At 51.7% G+C, this 24,361-nt stretch overlaps 1 protein-coding gene across 4 annotated transcripts in view; it reads left to right on the forward strand.

Annotated features, from left to right (window-relative positions):
- DPP6 (dipeptidyl peptidase like 6) overlaps nt 1-24,361 on the forward strand; it is an 859,550-nt gene that overhangs the window by 351,916 nt on the left and 483,273 nt on the right. The window contains exon 1 of one of the 4 annotated variants that reach the window (XM_042927195.1): nt 17,279-17,394. The exons of the other annotated variants lie outside the window; for them this stretch is intronic. Within the exon in view, the coding sequence (XP_042783129.1) occupies nt 17,338-17,394 (57 nt within the window). The 5' untranslated portion in view covers nt 17,279-17,337. Of the gene's footprint in view, nt 1-17,278; nt 17,395-24,361 lie in introns of those variants that run through there. 4 annotated transcript variants of the gene reach the window in all.

Here is a 24,361-nt window from a genome sequence, read left to right on the forward strand (position 1 = left end):
CAGTGTGCAGATCCAAGAGGATCGGGCCCTCCTCCAGGCCACGCATCTCCCTGAACTCATGGCCTGGGGAGCCACGAGAACGTTCCTCTGACTCGGACAGTTTGCTTTCTTTGCTGAGACCTAGCAAGGGCGTGGGTGGGGGTGGTGGGGAGTCCTCCCCTGCTCTTCCCTCAGTGCCATCCAGCACCTGAGCCCCCTGAGTTCTGCCGTGTGAACCTTCTGCCCGGAGATGAGGAAGGGGCGAGGAGGGGTGGTGGGCAAGCAAAGACCTTGGAGGTCAACTCGGCACAAGGCGAAGGACTTGGAAGGGCACGTTGAGAGAGGGGCGCGCCGCCTGCCCACCTGGCAGGGGAAGCCACCGTCGCTGTGGGGAGGGCAGCGGCGTCCAGAGGATTCGGTGGAGGGGTTGGGGTCTGCCCACACTCTGCCGCCGGCTCGCCGAGGGCCCTGAGACCAGGAAGCCACCCGCCCCGGGCACCCGCCGTCTTCGGCACGTATCCCTCACGCTAGGGGAGACCGTTGATGCCTCGCCCGCTTTTTCAGGCAGGTCTGAAGAATAGTGACATCACGGGTGGCGGTGGGTTTAAGCGTGTTCCACGTGGAACTCGTGGTCCACAGAAGCGGTTTCACCTGTAGGATGAATCCCTCCACGTTCTGCTCCCCGCGGGTGGCAGGAAGCACGGTGTCTGTAACAGTCGACGCTTCAGCCCGTATTTCTTGAGCACCTGCTATGCCAGGCACTGTTTACACGTGGTGTTGGTGTTCCGGCGGACACACGGATGGGGCGAAGTGACCGGGCGAGGGAAAGCACAAGCACCAGAGGGACACAAGTGCAAACACAAGAAGGAACGACTTTAAAAGTTGCTGTGGTTCCCCTCCGCCCCCGACTCTGACAAGCTGTCGTCCGGCCGCTCTTCGCTGTTGTTGAGTTCAGCGAATAACCCGTGTCAGGAGTGCCCACGTGTTTGAGAAGGGACCGCGGAGTCACAGGAAAAGCTAAGAAGATGAAACTAAACAGAAGCAGAGGGGAGAAAGAGAACAACCCACCCGGGGGAGGAAGTGAGCCCCGGAGAAGGGTGCTTGCGGCACAGAGTGATCGTGGCGAGGACGTCCCAGGTAACAGGGTAACAGGTGCAGTCCACTGAGGCAGGAAACAGCACGGGGCTAAATGAACTGCCACGTTTGGGCTCCCCGCGTGAAGACGCTCGGTGTGGGGCTCACCACAAAGGAAGGTGAACGAGCGCGACATCCCCCGGCCTCTGGCTCGCAGCCGCCACCCCACTGGGGCCACCGAGGTAGTTCGGCGCTCTGTGTCTTCACCGGCCACACGCGTTCAGGGAGCGCCTGCTGTATGCTGAAAATGAGGTAAGGGGCCGCAAGGGTAGCGGTGAACAGGGGCCCAGGGTGGGGGGTCACGAAACTAGAGCCCAGAGCCCAGAAGGCGGTGGTGGCTTGCCCCACCTCAAGCCCCACACATGCACCATGTCCTGCACCAGCATCCAAGGGAGCACCACCCTCTCCGTGCAGCTCCAGAGAGGACAGCGGCCATTGAAATTCGAGGTACTTACATTTGCCCCACCACCACCCTGTTCCAGGGTCCACAGAGTGCTTGTGAGTCGGGCCCCTGGAGTAGTGTGGTGCACAGAGTACTCAGTCCTTAGGAGCCGCTGTAACAAAAAGACCACAGGGCGGGTGGCTTGCAAACGGCCAGAATTTATTTCTCCCAGTTCCGAAGGCCGGAAGTCCAAGATGAAGCGCGTTCAGTGTCTGCTGGGAGCCCACCGCCTGGCTCCCAGACCGTGGTCTTCCTGCTGTGTCTTCATATGGCAGGAGCGGAGAGGGAGCGCTCAGAATCCTTTCATAAGGTCGCTGACGCCAGTCATGGGGACCCCACCCTCCTGACCTTGTCCCCTCCCAAACACTCCGCCTGCCACCGCCATCATGTTGGAGTTAGATATTAACATACAAGTTGTGTTCTTGGGGGGACCCAACAGTCAGTCTACAGCACGTACGGGATCTAGGTTTCCTGAATCCTAAGCTAGGCTTGAGTACCCCGTGAGCCACACCGACTAGGTTAATCAACACAAGGAATCAAGGAGTCCTGAGGTTGAAATGTAATAGTTGGAGAACACAGAACGCTTGGTAGAGTGTCCAGATGGAGAAGGTGCTGGAAAATAAATGAGGTGTGATCATTGAAATTTATCCTGATCGTGACAGTGTCGCTCATTAGTGAGTCCCGCATGGGCAGCGGTGCGGTGCCTGGAAAAAGTACAGATAGAAGGTGAAACTGACAAACGTGTGTGATGTTGGCAATGCATTGTTCCAGGCCTTCCGGAGAATTAGCGTATGTTGCTGTAGCCAAATTTACTCACAGAAAACGGATCACATCTTAATTGGTCAACATGTTCTTTCAGTTCTGCCCTGAGAAGCAACTTTAATTTTATTTTCTCGCCCCCATCACTTTACATCAGGCGCTTCTTACGTTTTGCTTGAGTGCTCCAAAAGCTTCCTAGCCTGGAGTCTCCATCCTAGGCCATTTTCCACATTCTGAAAAGAAACCTTTCTAACTGTAAATCTGCTCAGGACATCTTATCGCCAAAGTTTTTTTTTTTTTTCAGTTGTCTGCAGGGGGAGTCTGGACCCTTGGTGAACGGGACCCTTCCCGCTCCGTGACTCTCACACATGCTGCACGCCAGCGCACTGAACTGCTTACAACCCATCAAGAGACATTTTTGTGCATCACTACCCTTCCTCCGTGCCAGGTCTTTGGCACCAGCCCAGTCTTCTTACAAAATCCTTTCTAGAACCACAGATCCCCTGCTCCTGCCGGACACCCTTGCCTCCACGTCCATCTGGAGGGTTGTGATTTTTCTTCCCCCAGTGTCTACACAGGACCTAGCATATAGTGATGCTCAATAAATGTCTGGGAATTAAGTGAGAGACAAAAAAAATGGTGCCCAACCAGGGATCTAGTAACAGTTTCTTGTTTTTTCCCCCATATGTTTATTTACTTATTTTGAGAGAGAGAGAGAGACAGAGAACACAAGCAGGGGTGGGGCAGAGAGAGGGAGAGAGGGAGAGAGAGAATCCCAAGACAGGCTCTGAGCCATCAGCACAGAGCCCAATGTGGGGCTCGATCTCAAAACTGTGCAATCGTGACCTGAGCCGAAACCAAGAGTCAGATGCTCAACCAGCTGAGCCTCCCAGGCGCCCCAACAATCTCCTGTTTTTAAGTGAAGCCAAAACTCAGCGAGTGGGAAATAGTGCTGGGCTTGAGGACCTGAACCAGTTTGCAGTCATTTCCCCCAGAGACCTCCTGTATGAGTACCACCTCCCCCACCCCACCCCCAGAGTGATAGGATCACCGAGATGCAGACTCACCTCGGGAGCCTCGGGCGTTCATCTTGTATTGGCACCTTTGACCTGCCCCTCACTGCCCCCAAACACTGGGTTGCGGAGTAGCCTGGTCTTGAGAGGAGGCCTCCGACTTTGCGTAAATTCTAAATTACGGACCAGAGCTGGGAAGTTGCCACAAACCAAGGCCATTCCAGGATCCAGCTGCTCCAGGCATAAGAGCTTGCTTTCTTCTTTCCTGTTCCCCGCTGTGCTCCACACTTGCTCATCCTTTATGCTTCCTACCTCTCCTTGGGCTAGGCATCCTAGCAGCTTCACAGCAGCTGTGTCGCTATAGCCTGGGCTCTGTCCGCTCCCCATCCTCCAGCTTCGGGCTGACCCCTCACTGCTAGCAGACCCTTGATTCTTCTGAGTTCAGGTCGCTGAAAGGGAGAATCGGATCGGCCTGACTCACCCCTTGCTATGGAATTGATGGCCACAGATTGGCTGGCTGTTGACGGGATCACAGATTCAGTCCGGTCACCCACGCCATGGTATTCCTGCCTCAGCCTAAGAGGGATACCCATCCAGAACCAACCTAGTGATGGACGGTGAGGTGTTCTCAACGAGAACGTAAACGCTCCACGAAAGGAGACATACTCCAACCTTCATACTCCAGTATCAGCGGATGCGTTGACCCCATCCCTTTTCAGAGGCCCGGCAAAATTCTATACACGCTGGGAGACCATACTTCATCTGAGGGGCAAGGAGCATTTCTGAAAGCTGCGGAAGAGGGTAAAGGAGGAAGTAGCCCTGAATCCAAAAGTTATTGTCCTGAATTTCTTCAAGTTCCTGGTAGGGCAGGTGTGTTAATTTGATCCAGTGATGGAGTATCAGTACAAAGTTCACGGAGAGACTAGGGTTGTCTTATGTCTTATATCAGCTGTATCCGTTATAGTGGGAAGGATCCCAGCCATTCAAAGGATGAAAACATAATTATGATTTTGAAGCCTTGATGAAGAAAATACATCAAAATTGGGTCCTTTGTGGTCCCCCCTACAACTTTTACCGTATCCATTGTGGTTTTTTCTGCCCATTACCCTACTCAGGATGGGCTTTGAGAAATCATCAGTCATGTTGTAGGGTTGGTCTTGCATCCATCTGAGATGTGACTGAAACCAGACTCCTGTCCTGTTTATGATCCTTCCAAGGACAGTCTTTCTTTGCCTGTATTCATCTGAGCGCCTTTGTAGGAGACACATTCAATCGTGGCTGCGAATTCATTTCGGGTGTGCTTTTTTCTATCGCATGAGGACCCTGTTGTGGTGTATTTTATAAATGGACGTGTTGAAAATGGGGAGTTACTGAGTGTTATATCCGCCTAGGAGCCGCTCTGGCCTCAGCTTCCAAAGGCTTTCTGGAGAAGCAAGGGTGTGGTGTGTTCTCAGGAAGGAGAGAAACGTGTCGGAATGGTGCACACACACAATTTCTCTTTAGACTTTTCATGGAATTTAGGGCGGTATCTTTGTAATATTTCACCAAAGTTTCATAAAATAATGATACCCCTACAAAGAGTTCGATCTACTTGGGTTTTTTTTTTTTTAATTTTATTCTGCTCTATTAATGCTGGTTGACACAGGAAGTGGTAGAATAAGTTAATTTCATCTTAGGACGGCTACTGTCTTCATCTGGCCGCTTTGGGTTTTCCACCAAGGTATCTTTTCCGTTTCTCATGGGGGTTGGTGGCGACCTGACTTCCCCTTCCATACCTTATCTATTACTTCACATAGATGTTTTTATTGTTATTTGATAGTGTTAGAAGGTGGGGGAAGGACAGTAAAGTATCCCCCGGACTGGGAAGGCGCTTTGAGACTGGAAAACGAAGGGGGCCAGTCTGTAGCGTTTACGCAGAGTTTTGTTCGGGCGAACTTACTGACGGGGGGGCGGGGGGGGGGGGTCCACGGTGACTGCATGCTTCCTCTCCACAAGTCCAGGTTGTGTAGAGTGAGGGCACGTGAGGAAGGGTGCAGTCACTGTCATGAGATCAGAGGGTTCACAGGCACCTGTCAGCTGACCTGTAATCATGTCCTGTGGTACCACCCGTGTGTCAGGAAAAGGAAAGATGTGTTCTCTCTATCGGATTCACGGGGGCCCAGAACAGGTCTCCCTCCCCCCCGCCCCCATCCTGGCCTCGGTGAGCATTTCTAAGGTGCATTTGTGAACCTCCGAGGGGCCCGAGCGCATGACCCCAAGAGAGGTCATCGAGTGAACATGAACAGGATGGAGGCCGGGACGGGTGGGACCTGCCAGTGCTCTCTCACACAGGCTGGGCCCCGATTCTTACGGACTTTCACGTAGCTCTAATTTTTAGCAAAAGAGACTCTTAAAAAAGACATAATAAGGCACATGCAACCTTTTATGCCTGTCTGGTGAATTGATGAAACATATCTTCCTCGCGTGTTTCCTCTTTGATTTCTGAAATGTCAGAAGTTTTCCTCTCTTTAGTGGCCAGTGGCCCGGCTTTTCAGGCTGCCTTCTTGAAAGGCGGCCGTCCGCAGGGTGGACTCCATGGGCCCCGTGTTTGAAGTCGCACAGCTCCATCCAATGAGACGCACCTCTGGCCAAGGAGAGGGAGGCAGAGGCGCTCTGGCCGGATGTAGAACACGGGTGGGATGGGCACGGAGCCCCGACTTCTAGAAGGCTCTCCTTGCAGCTCCTGAATCTCAGCGGCATGTGGGAGGATTCCTCGGGCTGGTCAGTCCTTCCTGCACTCTCTCCTTGGTTTGCCCTGTGCTCCCCGGGCAGCCTCCATGCCTGGTTTCCATCTCGTGTTTCCAACCCTCCGTTACTCCTACTGTGACCACGTTGTCCCGTTAAGGCTCCACTCTGAGTGCACACGTCTGTCTACACTTCTTTGTCCGTAATGAGTTCCGGAAATGAATGACCTGGTTCTGACCTCTCTCGGTGCATCGTGCAGAGAGAGACTCTGGTCCCCCTGATTTTGGTCGAGGTGCTGCTCAGCTTTCACACACGTTCTGTCCCCAACACACTCATTATTCTGCCATCTTCTGTGTGCTGAGCACTGAGAATTCAGGGAGGAACAGACTTGACCTCCCAGAGCTCTCAGTCTGGCAATGAGACGAACCGTTTATTGAGAGCGAACTCTGTCCATTGGTTTGAGTTTATCTGATTTCATTCTGACAGCGTTCTACAAGCCACCGACCACCGTGTCCTTTTCACAGCTGGAATCTGGAATCAGTGGCTTGCACAAAGCCAGCAAATGAACAGATGTGGGATTCACACACACAATTCTGGCCTCAAAGCCGTCCCTTAAACTGATAGCGGAACGTCACATTGCCTTGGTCCTGCCGAGGAGAAACTCACGGTGGGGCTGGGCATGCCAGGGAAGCGGACGGTGACTCTATGAGGCAGCAAGGGGTGTACACAGACATGGGACATGGAATGTGTGTGATGGGAGAGCAGTGGGGCAAAGGACAGAGTCCACGGGGAGGTAGGGGGTGGCATTTGAGCCTGGCGTTTAAGGAGAGGAGGGTGAGGGGTAGAGCTGGCACCCGTGCCCGGGTGGAGGACGTGGTTTCTTTGTCCTTTGTTAATGTCCTTGCTTCGATGATGCCTTCCGAGAGAAAGCACCAGGTGTCTTAGCTTGCCATTGTTGACATGTCTCTCCAATTTTATGTGGCCCACTTGAATGTCACTGACACTCATCCCCAAAGTCAACTCAGAGGTGTTTCTGCAAAGTGTTGGACAACAGGGATTTCATTGGCTCATCCTTTTCTGGAAACCTTCTGCACGGATCTCCTAATTTATTTATTTAGTGTTGGAAATGAAGCACGAGCCCTGAAAGGTCTGGGGAGCGGGGACATTTTTACATCAGACAAGTTCTCCCATTCCTCCCAAAGAGCCAGGCCCAGGCCAGAAGGCAGGGAGGTGAGCAGAGGTTCCGGGAAACCAGGCAGGATGTGAAACCCACACCAGGATCATCCAGGGGCCTCCTTTGGGTATCTCTTTCCGGAAACAACACTGAAGACAGTGTGCGGGCAGAAATACCTGAGTGGCCATATGTTCCCCCAGCAACACGATAGCTTGTTCCACAGCTGGCGCCAGACTAGGGCTGCGTGAACAGCCCCAGAAATTTCAGCGGGGGTCATTAGAAACCATAAACAAGGCATCTGTCGAGCCACCGTTGCCAAGGTCATCCTGGCACACGAGGTGCCTGAGAAGACGCAGGCCGTGCTGAGCGTCACCGGCCAGCGCATGTGGCCCACCTGCCGGGTTCCAGAGCGCCCTGGCTCTGCGGCTGAGTTTATTTATTTATTTTTTTCAACGTTTTTTATTTATTTTGGGGACAGAGAGAGACAGAGCATGAACGGGGGAGGGGCAGAGAGAGAGGGAGACACAGAATCGGAAACAGGCTCCAGGCTCCGAGCCATCAGCCCAGAGCCCGACGCGGGGCACGAACCCACGGACCGCGAGATCGTGACCTGGCTGAAGTCGGACGCTTAACCGACTGCGCCACCCAGGCGCCCCTGCGGCTGAGCTTAAAGCCGTGGGATGGTTCAGGGGAGACGTGATGGGCAAGGCAACTTGAATGAAATTAAGCTACTTTGGGATGAAACATGGAAAGTTTAAAGCAGAGTTTCCCAAACATCACACCCTGAGTGCATTGTTGAACTGAGGCTGCACCTATAAGGGTGAGGAAAGGAAGGGGCAGGGGAGGGAAGAGACGGAAAAGAAACGTGCCATCTTGGAGAAAAACAAAGCCTATAGGTTGAAAGGATTTAGAGAACAATATGGTACATAATAAGTAAATTATGTGCATTTAAAAAAAGTAAATAAATGAGAGCCAGGGTGCGGACATAAATGTGAGCTGGTTTAAAAGCCCTTTCGCATTATAGTGGTTTTCAGAAACTGGATGGCCAACCTTGGAACATCTACCTGCACTCACAGCGTGGAACCTTCCAGCTGGCAGGTAGCTTCGGGAACACGTAATTTGGAGAGTGTGGTGCTCCTGCCCGGCGGGGAGGCTCCGGTGTGGGCTCACCCCGGGCGCAGTAATCAGATCACGGTCTGTGTGGCCTTGGCCAAACGGTCCTTCCCCTGCAGCCAGGCTCCTTACCTGTCGTTAAGGAATGAAGGCACCGTTGTGAGGGTCACATCCCATGGTACAGGTGACCACACAGGGTGACAGAGCATTTTGTTTGGACTTGCTGCATCTTGTTCACAGGTGAGGGGACTGAGAGGTGTGGAGGGAAGTTTGTGGCACGTTTTCATCCGCGGGTCAAGCAAAACCCACCCTCTTTCTTCCTTCTTCCTTCTTTTCCTTTTCTCCATGCTTCCTCCCCCCCCCCCCCCCCTTTCTGCCTCCCTTCTACCCTTTCTTTTTCCCAACTGAGCTTGTCATCTACTCTCTTCCCTCCCTGCCATCAGCAAGCATTGATTTTGTTTGATGGGCAACTCGTAGTTTGTATGTGTTTTTGCAAAACACATGTTTTGTAGGAACGCATTTTTTATTTGTTATAAGGTTTTGGTTTATTTATACATGCATACATCTGTTTTGTGTACATCTATGTTTATGTAAATATATACTCACACATGTATGTCTACATGTGTAAATATGGATATTTCTGACTTTTTTGCCTTAAGCGCTGCATTTACCATCCACCCGTGCGACTCTGTGTACACACATTATCTTGCTTCTGATCACTGCTTAGCATTGCCTGCAGTGCATCCAGTAAATTCTACATCGCCCCTCACACAGAGTCGGACACCTCTACTCCCTGCTGCCTTTCTCCTTGTACTTCCTACGGCAGGACCAAAAGGCATTTATCTGCTACAAGTTTCCCTCTCCTGTGAGGCCATGAAGACAGATTTCCTGACTTAGCACATAATAATTTCTCAGTAAACACAGAGCTGTTGACTTCCCAGGCAGCTGGAGACAGTGGCCTCAGTCCCCAGGAAGAGCGCTTAGCATGACCTTATCTTGTAAAGGTTTGTGATCAGCGAGGGGAGCGTCTTTTAGGGAGAAAAGAAGTGAAGATCATTCAGATATGATATGAGGTTATCACTGGACTCTTTGGACTCCACCACCTTATTAATTTATCCAACAAATATTTTTGAGCACTTACCGTAAGCGATGGTGGTAAGGATTTGGCAGACCACTTGAATGCTTTCAGCATTCCTCACATGCATAGGAGATTCCTGCGTCTGGGGCACCGAACCCTGTCCCGTGAAAGTGTTGTGCATCTGGAGAGGGTGCTGTAGGATGTGCACCGGGGGTGTGGTGGGGACAGTCGGCTCCACAACACAGGAGATGGGCTCTGACGGGCCGGTGGGCGGTGAGCTGAGGCCACCAGTGAAACACGTTAGGCTTCTCCTATCCTCTTTCCTTTCTGGGGGTTGTGGAGCTGGTCTGCTTTGATCCCGGAAGGTTTTTTCCTGTTGAATTTGGGATTCTGAATGGATCCACATACCTTTAGTTGACGTGCAACAGAGTTACTGCGGGCCGGGGATCAACAAACTTTTTCTGCAGAGGACCAGATAGTAAGTATTACACTTTACCGGCCACATGGCCTCCGTCACGGGTGTCCGTTCTGCCACTGTGTCGTAAGAACAGCTGCTAGTATGGAAGCAAATGGGCACAGCTGCATTCCAATAAAACTGTACTTAAAGCACAGGAAGTGGACTGCATCAGGCCCACGGGCCATAGCATGCGGGCCCCGATTTAGAGGCTCACCCATTTGCTACCTCTAGTACCCATCTTTCCTATGTCGGATGAGACAGATCCGTAAGTGTTCCTTCCTTATTGCATTGGCTGTAATTCTATGGGGACACTCTTAGCGCAACTATTAGGAGGAAAACAGAGAAGACAGAAGAGGAATTTGTACTGTGTTGACTTGAATTCAGAACACCTAAAGTAACAGTGACTTACACAAGAGAGAAGTCCATTTGTCTTTCCTGTATATGAGTTTTGGAGGTAAGCAGCCAGGGACACTATGGCTGTTCCTTCTCACAAGGTCCTTGGGTCTCTAGGCGCCTTCCCAAGGGTTTATCCTACCAATGGTCTCGATCTCACGGCTCAAGACTGTGGGAAGCATTCCAGGTAGAAAGGTGGGAAAGGGAAGGAGGAGAAGAGTAAATTGAGAATATTAAGATACTACTATCTATCACTTCTACTTATGGCCTGTCACCGTTAATTTTGTGTACCAATGTGACTGGGTCATGGGACGCCGTTTTTGGTCAAACTAGGTACTGCTATGGTTTTTGTTTTCTTTCCTTTTTTTTTTTTTTTTAATTGGTTTTGTTTTTGTTTTTCTGAATGTGATTAACATTTAAAGCAGTAGACTTTGAGTAAAGCAGATTACCCTCCATGATGTGGGTGGGCCTTATCCAATCAGTTGAAGTCATTAAGAAAAAGACAGACCTCCCCCGAGGAAGAGGGAATTCTACCTCCAGATGGCCTTTGACTCAGGCTGCTCTTCCCTGGGTTTCCAGCTGTTGGCCTGTTCTGCAAACTTCAGATTTGCAAGCCCCCACATTGAGTGAGCCAGTTCCTTAATACATAAATAATGTAAATATTTATATTATTAATTAATATATTAATTATATATAAATAATACAAATATGTTATATATATATGTGTATATATATATATGTGTATATATATATAATGTATATAAACCCTATTGGTCTTTTTGTCTAGAGAAACCCAGAACCCAGTCTTTAGGAAACTTACCCACATTCTCCTTCTCCTTGGTAATGCTCAGTATTTACTTTTTATTTATTTACCTTCAAATTGCTTCTTTGGATCTCAGCCTGGCTCTCCAGGGAATCTTGCCTTGCTGCCCGTATTTTTTATTTTCAGGGAACTGTAAGTTAGAAGTAGCTTCTCTTGCAGATGGTTAATGCTGCAAAGTTCAAAATCTTCCCAGATTCTAAAGACATCCTGATCCCTACCTTATGGCAGCGTGTAGGCCAGTGCGTCTGTTCCAGTGGGTGGGTTTGCCGTCCACACATAGTAGAGGCTCGGTAAAGCCTTGCAGATCCGATGTTCTTGACGCAAAGCTGTTGTGGCTGATGGGCTCTGGGCCAAGGCGAGTGGAAATCCGAGGAGCGGGAGCTCACATCAAGCTGCAGGGGATCCGGGCCTGCGAGTCTGCAAACAAACTTAAGTAGCTGAGCCTGTGCCGGCGCCCCAGCCGGACACACCGGGGGCGGGGAGAGGAGGAGGCAAAATTGGCGTGCGCCCGCGTGAAGCAGCCTCTCTCCAGATGCACCTGCAAAGGGCTGATCGGGCTCGGGTCCGTTCGGTGAGGCTGATTGCAGACACGAGAGATTTCCAACAGCTCCGGGCAGCAGGGTGGGTGGGCACGGAGGCAGTAACACGGCAGGACCGGCAGCTGGTCGAGTCCCCGTTGGCTGCCAGGCCTGGCGTGTGCTCCGCCAGGCTCCAGGGAAGAGTCGGCTTGGCCGAGAACAGGCGCCGGCCTAGTCCTTGCTGGGTGCAGCCTGACCTCCCAAAGCCCGAGATCCTCCTCCTAAGCTCTTGCGTGGCTTGAAGTGGGATCTTTCTTGACACCAAAGGGGGGGGGAGTCGCCCGGAGTAAGGCCTTAGCGAGACCCATTTAGCGACTCAGCAGGAGCTGGGGCGATCAGAAGCCTTCCTCTCCTTTGGAGAGTTTCGGGAAGCCGCTCCTGCCCGAGCACTCGGCAGGTGTTTGAAGAGGCGCGGGGAGCGTGCACGCGTGCACGCGGTATGCATGCGCAGCAACGGGCTTTGATCGCACAGAACTGGATCTAAATGCCAACCCTGCCACGTACTGCTGCCTACATGATTTGGGAGGAACGCAGTAATTATTTGAAGCCTCCATTTCCTCATACGTAAAAAGGGAGCTAATAGTGTTACAATCGTGTCCCCCTCCATCCGTGTGTTCATCCCTAACAGGCAGGACCTCAGAACGTGTTTGGAGGTGGGGTCTTTGAAGAGGTGAGCAAGGTACAGTGGGGTCACTGGGTGGGCCTGAAGCCAATCTGACTCGTGTCCTTATAAGAAGAGGAGATTTGGACACAGACACACACACAGAGGGACCACGTGAGGGCACGGGCCAAAGGGTCATCTATAAGCCAAGGAGGGAGGCCTCAGGAGGAACCAATGCCTTGATCTTGGACTTCTGGCTTCCAGAAATGAGAGAATAAATCTCTGCTGTGGAAGCCCTCCATCCATTGTGCTCTGTTGTGGTCCTAGCAAACTAAAGCAGAGATTTTTTAAGGGTTAATGAAGAAGATTATATATATATATATAATTCTCAGGGTCATTCCTGGCACATAGACTATTTACATATTTTTTTTACATTTATTTATTTTTGAGAGACAGGGAGAGACAGAGCACAAGCGGAGGAGGGGCTCAGAGAGAGGGAGACACAGAATCCGAAGCAGGCTCCAGGCTCCGAGCTGTCAGCACAGAGCCCGGGGCAGGGCTCGAACTCACAAACCATGGATCATGACCTGAGCCGAAGTCAGACACTCAACCGACTGAGCCACCCAGGCGCCCCTAGACTATTTAAACGTTTTCAATAGTCTATTCAGGCATTCAAGGCAGTGCAGTATGGGGGTCCCGAACCTGAACTGCTGAGGTTCACATTCTGGCTTGGTTCCTTGCTCTCTGGGTAACCGTGGGTTTCAGATTTCAATTCTCGAAATCTCAATTTCCTTTTATAAAGTAGGGGAAGCAGGGGTTCCCCTGCTTGGGGGACATACCGCGTTCAGCACAGTACCACGTGCTGCTGTCGTTGTTAGCGGGGGCAGGTAAGCACTGTCCCCTTGCTGAGTATGTATGACCTTAAGTAAACCTTCATCGAGGAAAGCACAGGGGAGGAGTGTGGAGGATGCGGTTTTGGGGGGCGCCCCTGTTCCTGCTTGAGTCACCCTGACTCTTCTCCGAGGTGTCCTTTCCACAGTCTCTAGAATTTGGAAGCCATGGTATTTATTCCTGGCGCTTTCCAGAAATGTGTCTGTAAATTCCTTATGTTGAGGGGTGGGGTCTGCACCCCCCCCCCCGTATTCGCTGGTTGATAGCTTTCTCTCTGACAGAGCAGTTTATTTTAATTTATTTTTTAATATTTTTAATGTTTATTTATTTTTGAGAGAGAGAGAGAGACAGAGCATGAGCAGGGGAGGGGCAGAGAGAGAGGGAGACACAGAATTGGAAGCAGGACCCAGGCTCCGAGCTGTCAGCACAGAGCCGGATGCGGGGCTCCGAGTTCACGAACCGTGAGATCATGACTTGAGCAGAGGCCGGATGCTTAACCGATGGACCCACCCAGGCGCCCCTCTGAGGGAGGAGTTTAGAAGGCAGTGCTGATAATGCGCAGGAGAATCTGGTTGGATTCCCCCTGGAGATGGCTCCCCAGATCTGGAGTGAGACGCACCCACTTGCAGCTGAAGGATTAACGTGGGCACCACGGTGCTTGTGCTCCGGAGGGATAATGATGAATGTTTAAATGGTGATAAAATGCAGCCCTTCCTCTCTGGTTTTAAGATTGCTCTTGTGGTAAGAACATTTAACAGGAGATCGACTCCTAACAGACTGAGTGAGCCGTGCAGGGTTGTCCTGTACGGGCCCGATGTCGTATGCTCCTCTCCGGAACTTCTCCGTCGCTCCTAACGGACGTTTCATCCACATCCGCTCCTGTTTCCCTGCCTCGGGCCTGGCCATCACCATCCTCTCCTCTGCTCCCAGGAGTTGGACCGTTTGGCATCTCCTCTAAGTGGGATCACGCAGTATTTCTCCTGCGTGGCTCACTCAAGAGGAAGGCCGTCCAGGTTCATCCGTGTTGTCGCGTTTGCTTGGTGGGAGAACCCGACCTTTCTCTTTTAAAAGCAGTCAAGTCGAGTGTGCAGAAAAGTCAGCCCCCTGGGGGACGTGGCGCCAGAAAATCCACGTAAAGGGTCTGAGTGGCACAGCCTGGCCTGGCCTGGCCGTCGACTGGTGATTCTCAGACTTTTCTACCCGGTGGCTCCTGAGAACAGGGGTGATGAACGGGGGTCGTGGTGGGTGGGAGGGCTGGCCAGGCGAGCGCTCACGTGACCTCACGATCTGAAGTCAGCAGGAGACCCCTTTCGGGGATCAGGTATAATCTCGCAAACGTGGGGGAACTGTCGTTACAGCCACATTCATTTTAGATGTAGGGTAAAACGGAAGGTCTTGGCTGAGAAGTGCAAAGGAAACACCCGAGGGGCCTCCCGCCCTTCCCTACCACCAGCACCCAGCACCCCGGGCTACCACCTCTCCTGCTGGTGGTCCTGGCCTCCCGGGGTTAGCCACAGCTCCTCTCAGATGCTGGGGTAGGATTTGAGCCCCCTCAGGAGTTTCATTCGGGAGGAAACAGGAGGACAGACCAGCCCTGAGGTACTCGGGAATAAGACCGAGATAGTGCCCGGGGTATTTTGCAGCCGAGGCCGCCGTGGTCCAGGCCTGGCCAGTCGCTTCCCTGGCCCCCGAGTCCCCCGGGTCCCTGTGGTCCAGGCACGTGGCGGGTAACGTGGGTAGCGGCTGCTCGCCTCACTGTTCAGCCCTTCTTCCTGGGTCTTCGCGGCTGGGGTCCCAAGGGCGGGTTTGCAGTGACTCCCTGAGGCCTAGGGGTGTGACCGCGCGGGGCCATCCATGGATGAGCCTGGGGCCGTATGAAGATCCCCCTGAGAGTCTGCGTGGCTTGGCACAATCCTCGCGGCCGGGAGTGGTAGTAACTCGCGTGCAGACCCCCGGTAGTGGGGCCACACAGAGGAGGACGCCACGGATCCACAACTTTGCTGCTCCCACCCTGGAGACACCCTGTCCCGTGGGGAGGCCTGAAGCAAAAGCAACACACACTAACCAGACCCTTACTGTGTGACGAGCGATTTACGTGGGGTTTTCCTTTTTTTTTTTTTTTTTTTTTTTTAATTTATTCTCGGACAAACCACGCAAACTGCAGCTGCCTAGCTCGATGTCTTAGAATCGATGCCAAGCAAACACTTCCCCCAGAACGAAGTTCAGGCTGTGGCAGAGGTGGCCAGGCAACTCCGCCGTGATCTAGATTTATCCGTCATCTGTGAAGAAGGACCCAGTGCATCGGATCTTGCAAGTGTGTTTGCTTTTGTAAAATGACTGGTGGTCAGGGGCACTGGGAAGGACCCGAACAAGGGAAAGCCTGCCATTTTACAGCTTTTCAAGGGAAACGGATCTACTCTGCCTTTCTCTCTGGAAGGAAGGATGCGCGGCCAGCCAGAAGGACTTTCTTCTTGGGCGTGTTTGTTGGTGCCGCCTGGAGGGGTGTCTTCCCCGTGCCATGGGGGCCTGCGGCAGCCTGAAGCTAGGAGTTAGGAAGTGTTCACAGAGGGCACTGTTCACACACACAAGGGCAGCAGAAGGCCCCCGTGCACCGAGTCGGTCTGTGTTTCTGGAAGGCCAGGAGGCACTCCCCCCTGCAAACTAGTGGCTAATCAAGCTTTACTCAGAGCTCGTCAGCTCTGCACACCTTGTGTCTCTCCTCCCCCAGCCAACTCGTCCCTCCCCTCCCCGGGGGTAGGGGTCAGGGGGCTGCAGCAGCAGGACCCACAGTCAGTGCTCCTAGAAACCAGGCAGGGCCAACACCGTGGCCATCTCTGTCCTGCCTTCTCCTTGAGCTCAGGACTCAGCAGGGAGCCTTGCTCCTATAAGGTCACCCCAGATGCTTTTTTTCCTTTTTTTTTTTTTTTTCTTTTAACTGACAGACACCCTTGAGGTTCTGGTTGATTTTCAAAGAGAAACAGGAGACTAAGTAAAAAGGAGAAACCTAGGAAGTTTTCTGACCGTGAAGGAAAATGAAGGCCCCCCCTTTCCACATCTAGCATTCTAGCAGAACCCACTGGGCAAACAGAAAAGATGCCACTCCTTGGAGCCCACTGCCCATCTGCCTCCTCAAACGCGCCGGGCACTTGGCACAAAGGAGGGACAAAGACCTTCTCCCTCGTGCCCTCTCCGTGCCCCCCCTCCCCCGTCAGGGTGTGACCTGCCTGTCTGGGAGCACTGCTGTCTGGGCACAGGCTCGGCCACCCCCAGGCCTGGCAGTGAGCGCGGTGACAGTGCCCGGGGCCAGGGCATCGCGCCCCCGCCTGGGTCCCCCTCCCCAGCCCCTTCTTGCCACCCTGACGCCCCTTTACCCCTGGGGCCCCCTCTCCAGTTTCCTTGCCCCTCTCCTCCCGGGGGCCCCCCCTCCCCACCCCCTAAGCTCCCTCTCCAATCTACTCGCCCCGCTCCTCCCGGGGCTCCCTTCCTCTCTCCCCCACCCTGCGCCCCCTCCCCAGTCTCCCTCTCCTCCCCAGAGCTCCCTTCTTCCCTCCCCCCACCGCGCCCCCTCCCCCCCCCAGCTCCCTCCCCGGCGCCCCTCCCCACCCCTGCCGCCCCCTCTCCAATCTACTCACCCGGCTCCTCCCCGGGCTCCCCTCCCCCCCGCCCCCCTCCCCAGTCTCCCCCTTCCTCCCCCGGAGCCCCCTCCTCCCGGCGCTCTCGGTCCCGGCCCCCTCCCCGCCCCCAGGCCCCCTCCCCGCCCCCAGGCCCCCTCCCCAGCCGAGCCGTGGCGGAGCATGCGCCGTGCGCCGCGGGAGGCGGGAGGCGGGCGGGAGCAGCGCGCATCACTCGGGTCCCCTTCCTGCACCGCGCCGCCACTTGCCGGTTGCTAAGCAGTTACCATTGTTTCTGTGGCGATTGCGGAGGCTGTTGCTAATTGGAGAAGCCCCGCTGAGCCGCAGCATCTCCCCTGTTCGGATCCGCTCTCTGCTCCTTGCATTTAAAGAGAAAACTAGGCTGGTCTACCCACTCGCCCTCCCCCACCCGCCCCAAAATAGCCGTGTGGTTTCGGAAGCATGGACTAAATCACACCCCTCCCCGCCGATTGGACTCTGGTGGCTCGGAACTCGCCGTCAGATCGCACCTGCCCCTGTGCCGGTGTGCGCCCTGGACGGGGGACCATGACTACAGCCAAGGAGACCAATGCTTCAGGGAAATCCGTGCAGCAGCAGGAACAGGTAATGCTGCTTTCTGGAGTGTGCGTGCGCGGGAGGGGGGGAAACCTGTGCTTCTTGAATGAGCTTATATTGGAGATGACCGCCCTCACCTGAGCAAGAGGCTGGAGGTGAAGCCAGCGCCGAGTGAGCCTTGCTGGGGTCTGCCTCCCCGGCTCCTGAGTGCTATTTTTGAAAGATCCCCGGGTCTATCAATAATGCACAGCCACAGGGAGCAAGCATCTGGCGGCTTAAACTTGATGCCCGGGGACCTTTGGACAAAGGCCTGTCTCCTGCACAGCTGCCTAATTATGCATTTGTCAGTGGTCACTACTTTGTAATGGGGAGGGTGGTGGATGGAGGTGAGACCCCCCCCCCCAAATTTCAGTTTATTCTGACCCTCCAGCAGGACTTTGGTTTGGTTCCATCACAAGTCAAAAGAGGACAGAGGAGCTCGGTTTAAAGGACTTTTCTTTTGAGACCTGTGTCCCTTTTCCTCCTTAAGTATTTCTTGAAGGGAGTGAGCAGATTGCTGTTCATCCTGGGCACGTAGAGAGTGCAGCCTGTGCCCGCTAGGGAGGCTGAAGGATGCCCAGCTGGGACCAAGTGGGACCCCCAGGTGAGAAGGAGCAGGGCTCCCAGTGCTGGCCAAGGATGGCCAGGAATGCACTGGTGTCCCCATATGGCAGAGGATGGCCACTCCCCCTGCCCTGAAGAGGCTCGCCATCTGCAGAGGCTCCCGGTCTCCGGAGTAAAGGGGAACCTGCACGCTGTGTCTTGCCACTCATGTAGATACTGCAACTCCCTTCTCGAAGATCGTGAGGGCTCTTATCTTTTAATCACTGCTTAGTTCTCCTCAGGCAGATCATTAAAATAGATCCTGGGAGACACCAGTAGATCCACAGAGCAGTTTGCTCAAGCTTGGTAAGTCAACAGCATAAGCTGATTTCCCGTATTTATTTTAGGGGTGTTGTTAGCTCCTGCTTGCTAGGATTGGGGCCAAGGAAGGAGACCCCACTAGAGTTCAGGAAAGCAGAGAGCCTCTTTGGGGACAGTGTGTGATAGTCTCATCATGGACTATTCAGAGGCGGTATGGAGATAACTTCGGATCTATATTTTTGGGGTCGTTTCCTCAAAACCCATGTTTTGATTTACAAAAAAAAAAAAAAGAGACCACCTCAGTAGTGGTATCATCATCATTACCGTCATCTGGAGAACTTAAACACGATTTTATTTCTTCTGGGAAGAAGACTGTGTAAATCCCAAAGTGTAAGAAGCACGTTCGGTGGGAGAGCTCCTGTGAAGGTTAATGATCACTGTAGCATGAACGCCAGGAGGTTCACACCAACCCAACCAGCCCCTCCTCCTTTTGAGTCATTCTACACAATATTTGTTCCAGAAAGAAGTCTGTCCACCCTCAATTAGCATCCCGTGACTAACTGGGCTTCCTTTGATTACCGCGTTCCTCACTAGGCATAAACCAAATGTGCCCTGGGCGTGCAGGCTCCAGAGAGGACTTGGGTAGCCTTTCTGACCATGGGACTGTGGTAATAATTACGGAGAAAGCACATTGCTCCTAGGGCTGAGCCCAAAGGCGGGCTCTCAGAAGCCCTGTCTGTGTTACGTGGCAGAAGGCATGTGCGCCTGTACAATGTCACTCTCATTTTCCCTAATACCTCCACATGTCGGGAGAGTGGAAATAGTTAATTGGGGTGCGGGTTTTGGAGGGTGGGCAAGGTCTTGTTTGATTTTGTGCCTTTTGACCATTGGAAACCCCCCATCCTTGTACCTGGGGCCATGGTGGAAGCCGTGGTTGGGCAGAGTGCTGAGGACAGAGGCGGCTGTGACCGCAGGGAGTGGTCAGGAGGTCCCCCTCCATTCTCGGTGGCATCTTCTTGACCCTCAGAAGGACACAGTGCCCACCCTGTGAGGCAGAACACATTGAGGGTCAGCGGCAGGACCAGGGTGGGAGAAGTAAGACAGGACGGAGAAAAGATCTCATGTCTAAAATTAATGCACCTTTAGGGGACGTTGGCTTAAATCTTACCAAACTGCTCAAAACACAAAGAGGTAAATAAAATCCTTAGTCATGAAGACTATTTCCTCTTCCCCCACTGTTTGTCAATTTTTAAAAGACATTTAAACTCTATTCTGTGTGCTCAGACTGCAGAGCTCTGGATGAGTTCTCCCATTCTTTATTGAGGGGATAGCCCCATCCCCAGGTGGCTGGGGGTTAATAGGGAGGCCCGGACAGACAGACAACATTTTTTACAAGACAGAGAAAGAGAAATGGATGCTGGTTTGTGGTTTGGTTTGCTTTGGGTTTTAGGTTGGGAGTCGTTTAATTGTCCTGCCAAACTTTGGGGCCCTGACACCTTACCTCTTATATTGGGAGGCATTCATCTGAGGATTTGGGTTTTCTATAGCCTGATATTTATGTCCTATACTCTTTAAAATTCGGTTAGGGGCACCTGGGTGGCTCTGTCGGTTAAGCTCCTGACTTTGGTTCAGGTCACGATCTCGCAGTTCATGAGTTCGAGCCCCACGTTGGGCTACATGCTGACAGCTCAGAGCCTGGAGCCTGCGTCGGATTCTGTGTCTCCCTGTCTCTCTGCCCCTCCCCTGCTCGCACTCTGTCTTTCAAAAATAATAAACATTGAAAAATAATAGTAGAATAAAATTTTGTTATTACAATAGACTAATAGTTCTTAGACTAACAGAGGTATGGTACAGTGTCTTACCTGCCTTGGTAGTCAGAAGCCAGGCATGTGGGTGGCAGCAGGAAATGACTTTGTATGCTGAGGGTAAGTAGAAATTAATGAACGATAAATCTAGGAGAAGATATGAAACCAAATGATTTGACCTATTCATTAGAGATTGCCATTTCCCTCCTTCCTTTTTCTTGCTAAAATATGTACTAAGAGTAGAGGAATGTGTGGAGTTGTTTTTTTAAGATGCTGTGTAAACACATTGGAATAAAATGGAGAATAGACTTCTAGAAGACCATTTCCCGTTCTCTTTGGATATGCCAGTATTTATTTTTGAATAAAGTATTAACAGTCTAGAGGTGTTTGGAAACAAAATATTCAGAAAGCTGAATGAGCTGACTTCACCCTTTGGCTCAGAAGCCAATCAGATGGTAGAGGCTTCTCGGTAAAACCCAAAGCCACGCTGGCCAGCGTTCTGCCATAGCACGTGCCCAGAGCGAAACCTCACAGGTGAGGTAGAGAAAGCGGAGGCTGATTTGGCTACAATTTACTGTATTCTCTCAAACGAACTAAATCCTTCCTTAGAGAACCAAATTAAGGAATTTTTTCCCCTTAAGTAAAAGCACAAATTTATTGTAAAGTATACTGTCTTCATTTCAAATGACTTAATATTGAAAGGCAGTGATCAGTAATACTGCTGAGAGTAAGAAAAGACAGAAAGGTTAATTCTCCATGCTTCCAGTGAACCAGGAAACATTTTCGCTGAAAATATTGAGCAGGGGTACGTTTTTAGTGGCAGATTCGGTATCTGTGTTGTGTGTGGATATGACTGCACGCAAGTGCACACACACACACACACACACACTGCCGGCCTCACGTGCCACAAGGTCACAGATTTGGAAAAGACCTCAGGAATGCACCCCATGATCAGGCCCACCTGTTGGGCTCAGGAATCTCACAAATAAATGAGAATATGCCTTTCCTTAAAAGATCCCCAAAACACCCCTTTTCACACGGAGATATTCTGCGTTCTCTTGGCGACTTGGATCTTAGGCTCTGTGTTAACTTGCATCACTTCTGTGTCTTCTGGAGACCTGGAAACCAGCTGTCTCATAACACTAACTGGGTAACAGCTATTTTTTCGTTGTTTTTCACGTTTCTCTGAGCTGCACAAGCCCATATGTATGGCCCTGATGTGTCTATTCTCCTATTAAATTAGGAGCCCCAGGACCCAGTGTTGATTGAGAGGTTAAATTATTTATCTAGACATTTGTAATAACAATGCCACTGTGAGAGTTTTTGGAAATGAATGAAATTTTATAAACAACACCTTCTGTGACGCGGCGTTAAAATGCACAGAGCTGGGAATTCTGCGAGAGGACAGACTTGCCCAGGGGCACACAGACAACGATGACCCAGGAGCCGGACTTCTAACGTCTTCTGCCTGGTGCTCTTTGCATTGGATCCTGGTGTTTATCTCAGTAGTAAAATCAGATACTGAAACGGAGGAACTGGCTTTGGCCATCACAAGAATTTTTTATGAAACTCTGTTAAAGGAACAGTCAGTACGAAACATCTGTAGAGAAGGTAAATCGGAAAGAAATAGTAAAAGGAAACCCAGAAAAACAAGATTCAGTATTAGGGAGTACGAACGTGACTTACTTCCGAGGTGGTCCTTTCACGACTCAAAAAATGACAATGGTTGTGGCAGTCCTACTGGTGTAAGTTAAATGCTCTTCTGCTCATGCTCTAAGTCACTTAAGACACTCTGGATAAAGAGGACACTGGAAGGAACAGGACAGGAGCAGGGACAGTAGATTCTTAAGATTGTGTAGAAATACATCTAGGACTCTGAAGAAAGAGAGAAACAGTCTGGCCGCCCGTTGGGTGGATGGGTGAAGGGGAGAACTCAGAAGTCCTGGGCATCCTAGAGGGAGTGTGTGCAGAACAGGATGTATAGGGATCTCCAGGTGGGTCCTGGCGAGGAGGGGGAGTGGCCAGGTGCGGGTGGGGTGGGGGGGGGGGAAGCAGTGAAGTCTTTGTGCAGAGGAAAAGGGCTGGTAGGTGCTGTTCTTAGAGGAGACTCAGGACTCGGGACACTGAGTCTCATCGCCGGAGAGAACAGGGTCGCAAAGAAGCAGTGACTAGCTTGGAGCCATAATCTGTCGTGCTTGGGCGTCTATGGGCATTTCCCATCTCCTGAGATGCAAGTTACATGATGTATTAAAACAAGTCAGGGGCACCTGGGTGGCTCCGTTGGTTATGCCTCCGACTGCGACTCAGGTCATGATCTTGCGGTCCGTGAGTTCGAGCCCCGCGTTGGGCTGTGTGCTGACAACTCAGAGCCTGGAGCCTGTTTCGGATTCTGTGTCTCCTTCTCTCTCTGCCCCTCCCCCGCTCACACTCTGTCTCTCCAAAATGAATAAATGTTTAAAAAAATTTTTTAAAAGAAGTCAATAAGCTAGTGTCACTCAAGAGGCCTAGTGAAAACCCAAACAATCCCAGATCGGCTGTATGCAAAGCCCAAATTCAAAACAAACAGAATGCAGCTGACATTTCTCTCTGAAAAAGGCTTTTTCCCTGGCAGTAAACACATTTTATTATGTGATACATTGCATTGAACTTAGTCCCTCCCTTTCAATACTGGAGTTAACCATGGAATGCTTAGCCAAGACCTTCAAACGCTCCCTGGAGAAAATCTGGGGAATTTTGAGGGTGGGAGGTTGCTTCCCATGAACTTTCACCAGAACACCGTCATCTCCAGCGTGCCTGTTGGATGCCAGTCACTGATAGTCACGAACAGTTACCATGTGTCTGTCTCAGCGGGATTGTGGCATTATTATCCTTTATGGAGATGAGCTGCGCCTGTGTTTGGCATTAATTGATTTGGTTTCGTGATGGACATCTTTCACCCGCTCTCGTGAGCAAGGGCAGAAGGAGTCCGTTTATCCAGACTGAAAGTTCAGGGAAAGACTCAAATTTGCAGAGGAAGCGAGTCTCTATAAGCGTGTGGAGATGGACGGTTGTTTGAAGCCCTTGCTTTAAAAAGGTGTTACGTGGGGGCGCCTTGGTGGCTCAGTCCGTTGAGCATCTGACTTCAGCTCAGGTCATGATCTCACAGTTTGTGGGTTCAAGCCCCACGTCGGGCTCTGTGCTGTCAGTGCAAAGCCTGCTTTGGATCCTCTGTCCCCCTCTCTCTGCTCCTCCCCCACTTGCTCGCGCTCTCTCTCTCTCCCAAAAATAAACATTAACAGCAACAACAAAAAAAGTAAAAGGTGTTGTGTGGAGATCATGTATTCTTGGTTCAGAGGTCGTTTGGAAAGCTAAAATGTTTTTATTTCAGGTTCCAGGTCTTGTTGCCTTGTGGCCTCAAAGCATAGGAGTGGGAACCACTTCGGTGGGTTGGGGTTGAACCCTAATCCTTAGTTGGTGTCATTCTGCAGGAGGCTGACATTCTTATCTCCTTCCTGCCTTGGCTGGTGTGTGTCCCTTGAAGTGGGACGTAAAGGAAAGGAGGGGGCGGGAGGATCCAGGAAAAGTAGCCCAGGTGACGTGATGCGATCCCGATTCCGAGTCCTCCTTTTTCCTCCATCACCTTCTTCATGCCCTGTCCCGCGTGGGCCCCGACAGCTACTGGCACCTGCAACAGGCCATTGTTTGCTCAGAGTTGACTCTGCTAGAACCTTCATGTGTGCCGATCCCCCTGGCCCTCGCTAAACGACTGGGGCAAAACCCAATCCCTACGAAGAGTATAAGCCTGTCTGTGCAATGCATTACTCGCCTTGAGAGCATCCGTAACCTGAACAATGGCCACCGGTAATGAAACCCAAAGGGATTGTTAATGGTTGGAATTTCGGGCCCAAAGTTTAGGACAGCCAGTGGAACAACAGCAAAAACAAAACAAATACACGGTTTACTCATAGTCATTAATGACAAACTAAGTAGCGGTCATGGGGAGGACAGTCTTGGCACCCTTGGAATTACTGACAGGTTGCACACATACCTGCAGTACCGGTTCTCACTGCATTTATATAAGAGCTGGCCTTGTATCAGGCAAGTCCCAAATAGCAATCCCTGTTGCTGCTTCTGGCTTCCGATCCTAGGAGGATTTTGTGGCATTGGAGTAGAAAGAAATGTGCAGCAGTCCCTTCGTAGGACAAACTGCCATCATCGCAGACTGCGCTTGGTAGGGGCCCCCATCCCTGTTTCACAGTGGTGGCTGGGACGCCATAGGACCCAGAGTGCAGTCCCCCACCGATGGCTTTGCAGAGCACATTAGTGAT

The sequence above is a fragment of the Panthera leo genome, chromosome A2 (assembly GCF_018350215.1).
Source record: "Panthera leo isolate Ple1 chromosome A2, P.leo_Ple1_pat1.1, whole genome shotgun sequence".
NCBI classification, from domain to species: domain Eukaryota; kingdom Metazoa; phylum Chordata; class Mammalia; order Carnivora; family Felidae; genus Panthera; species Panthera leo.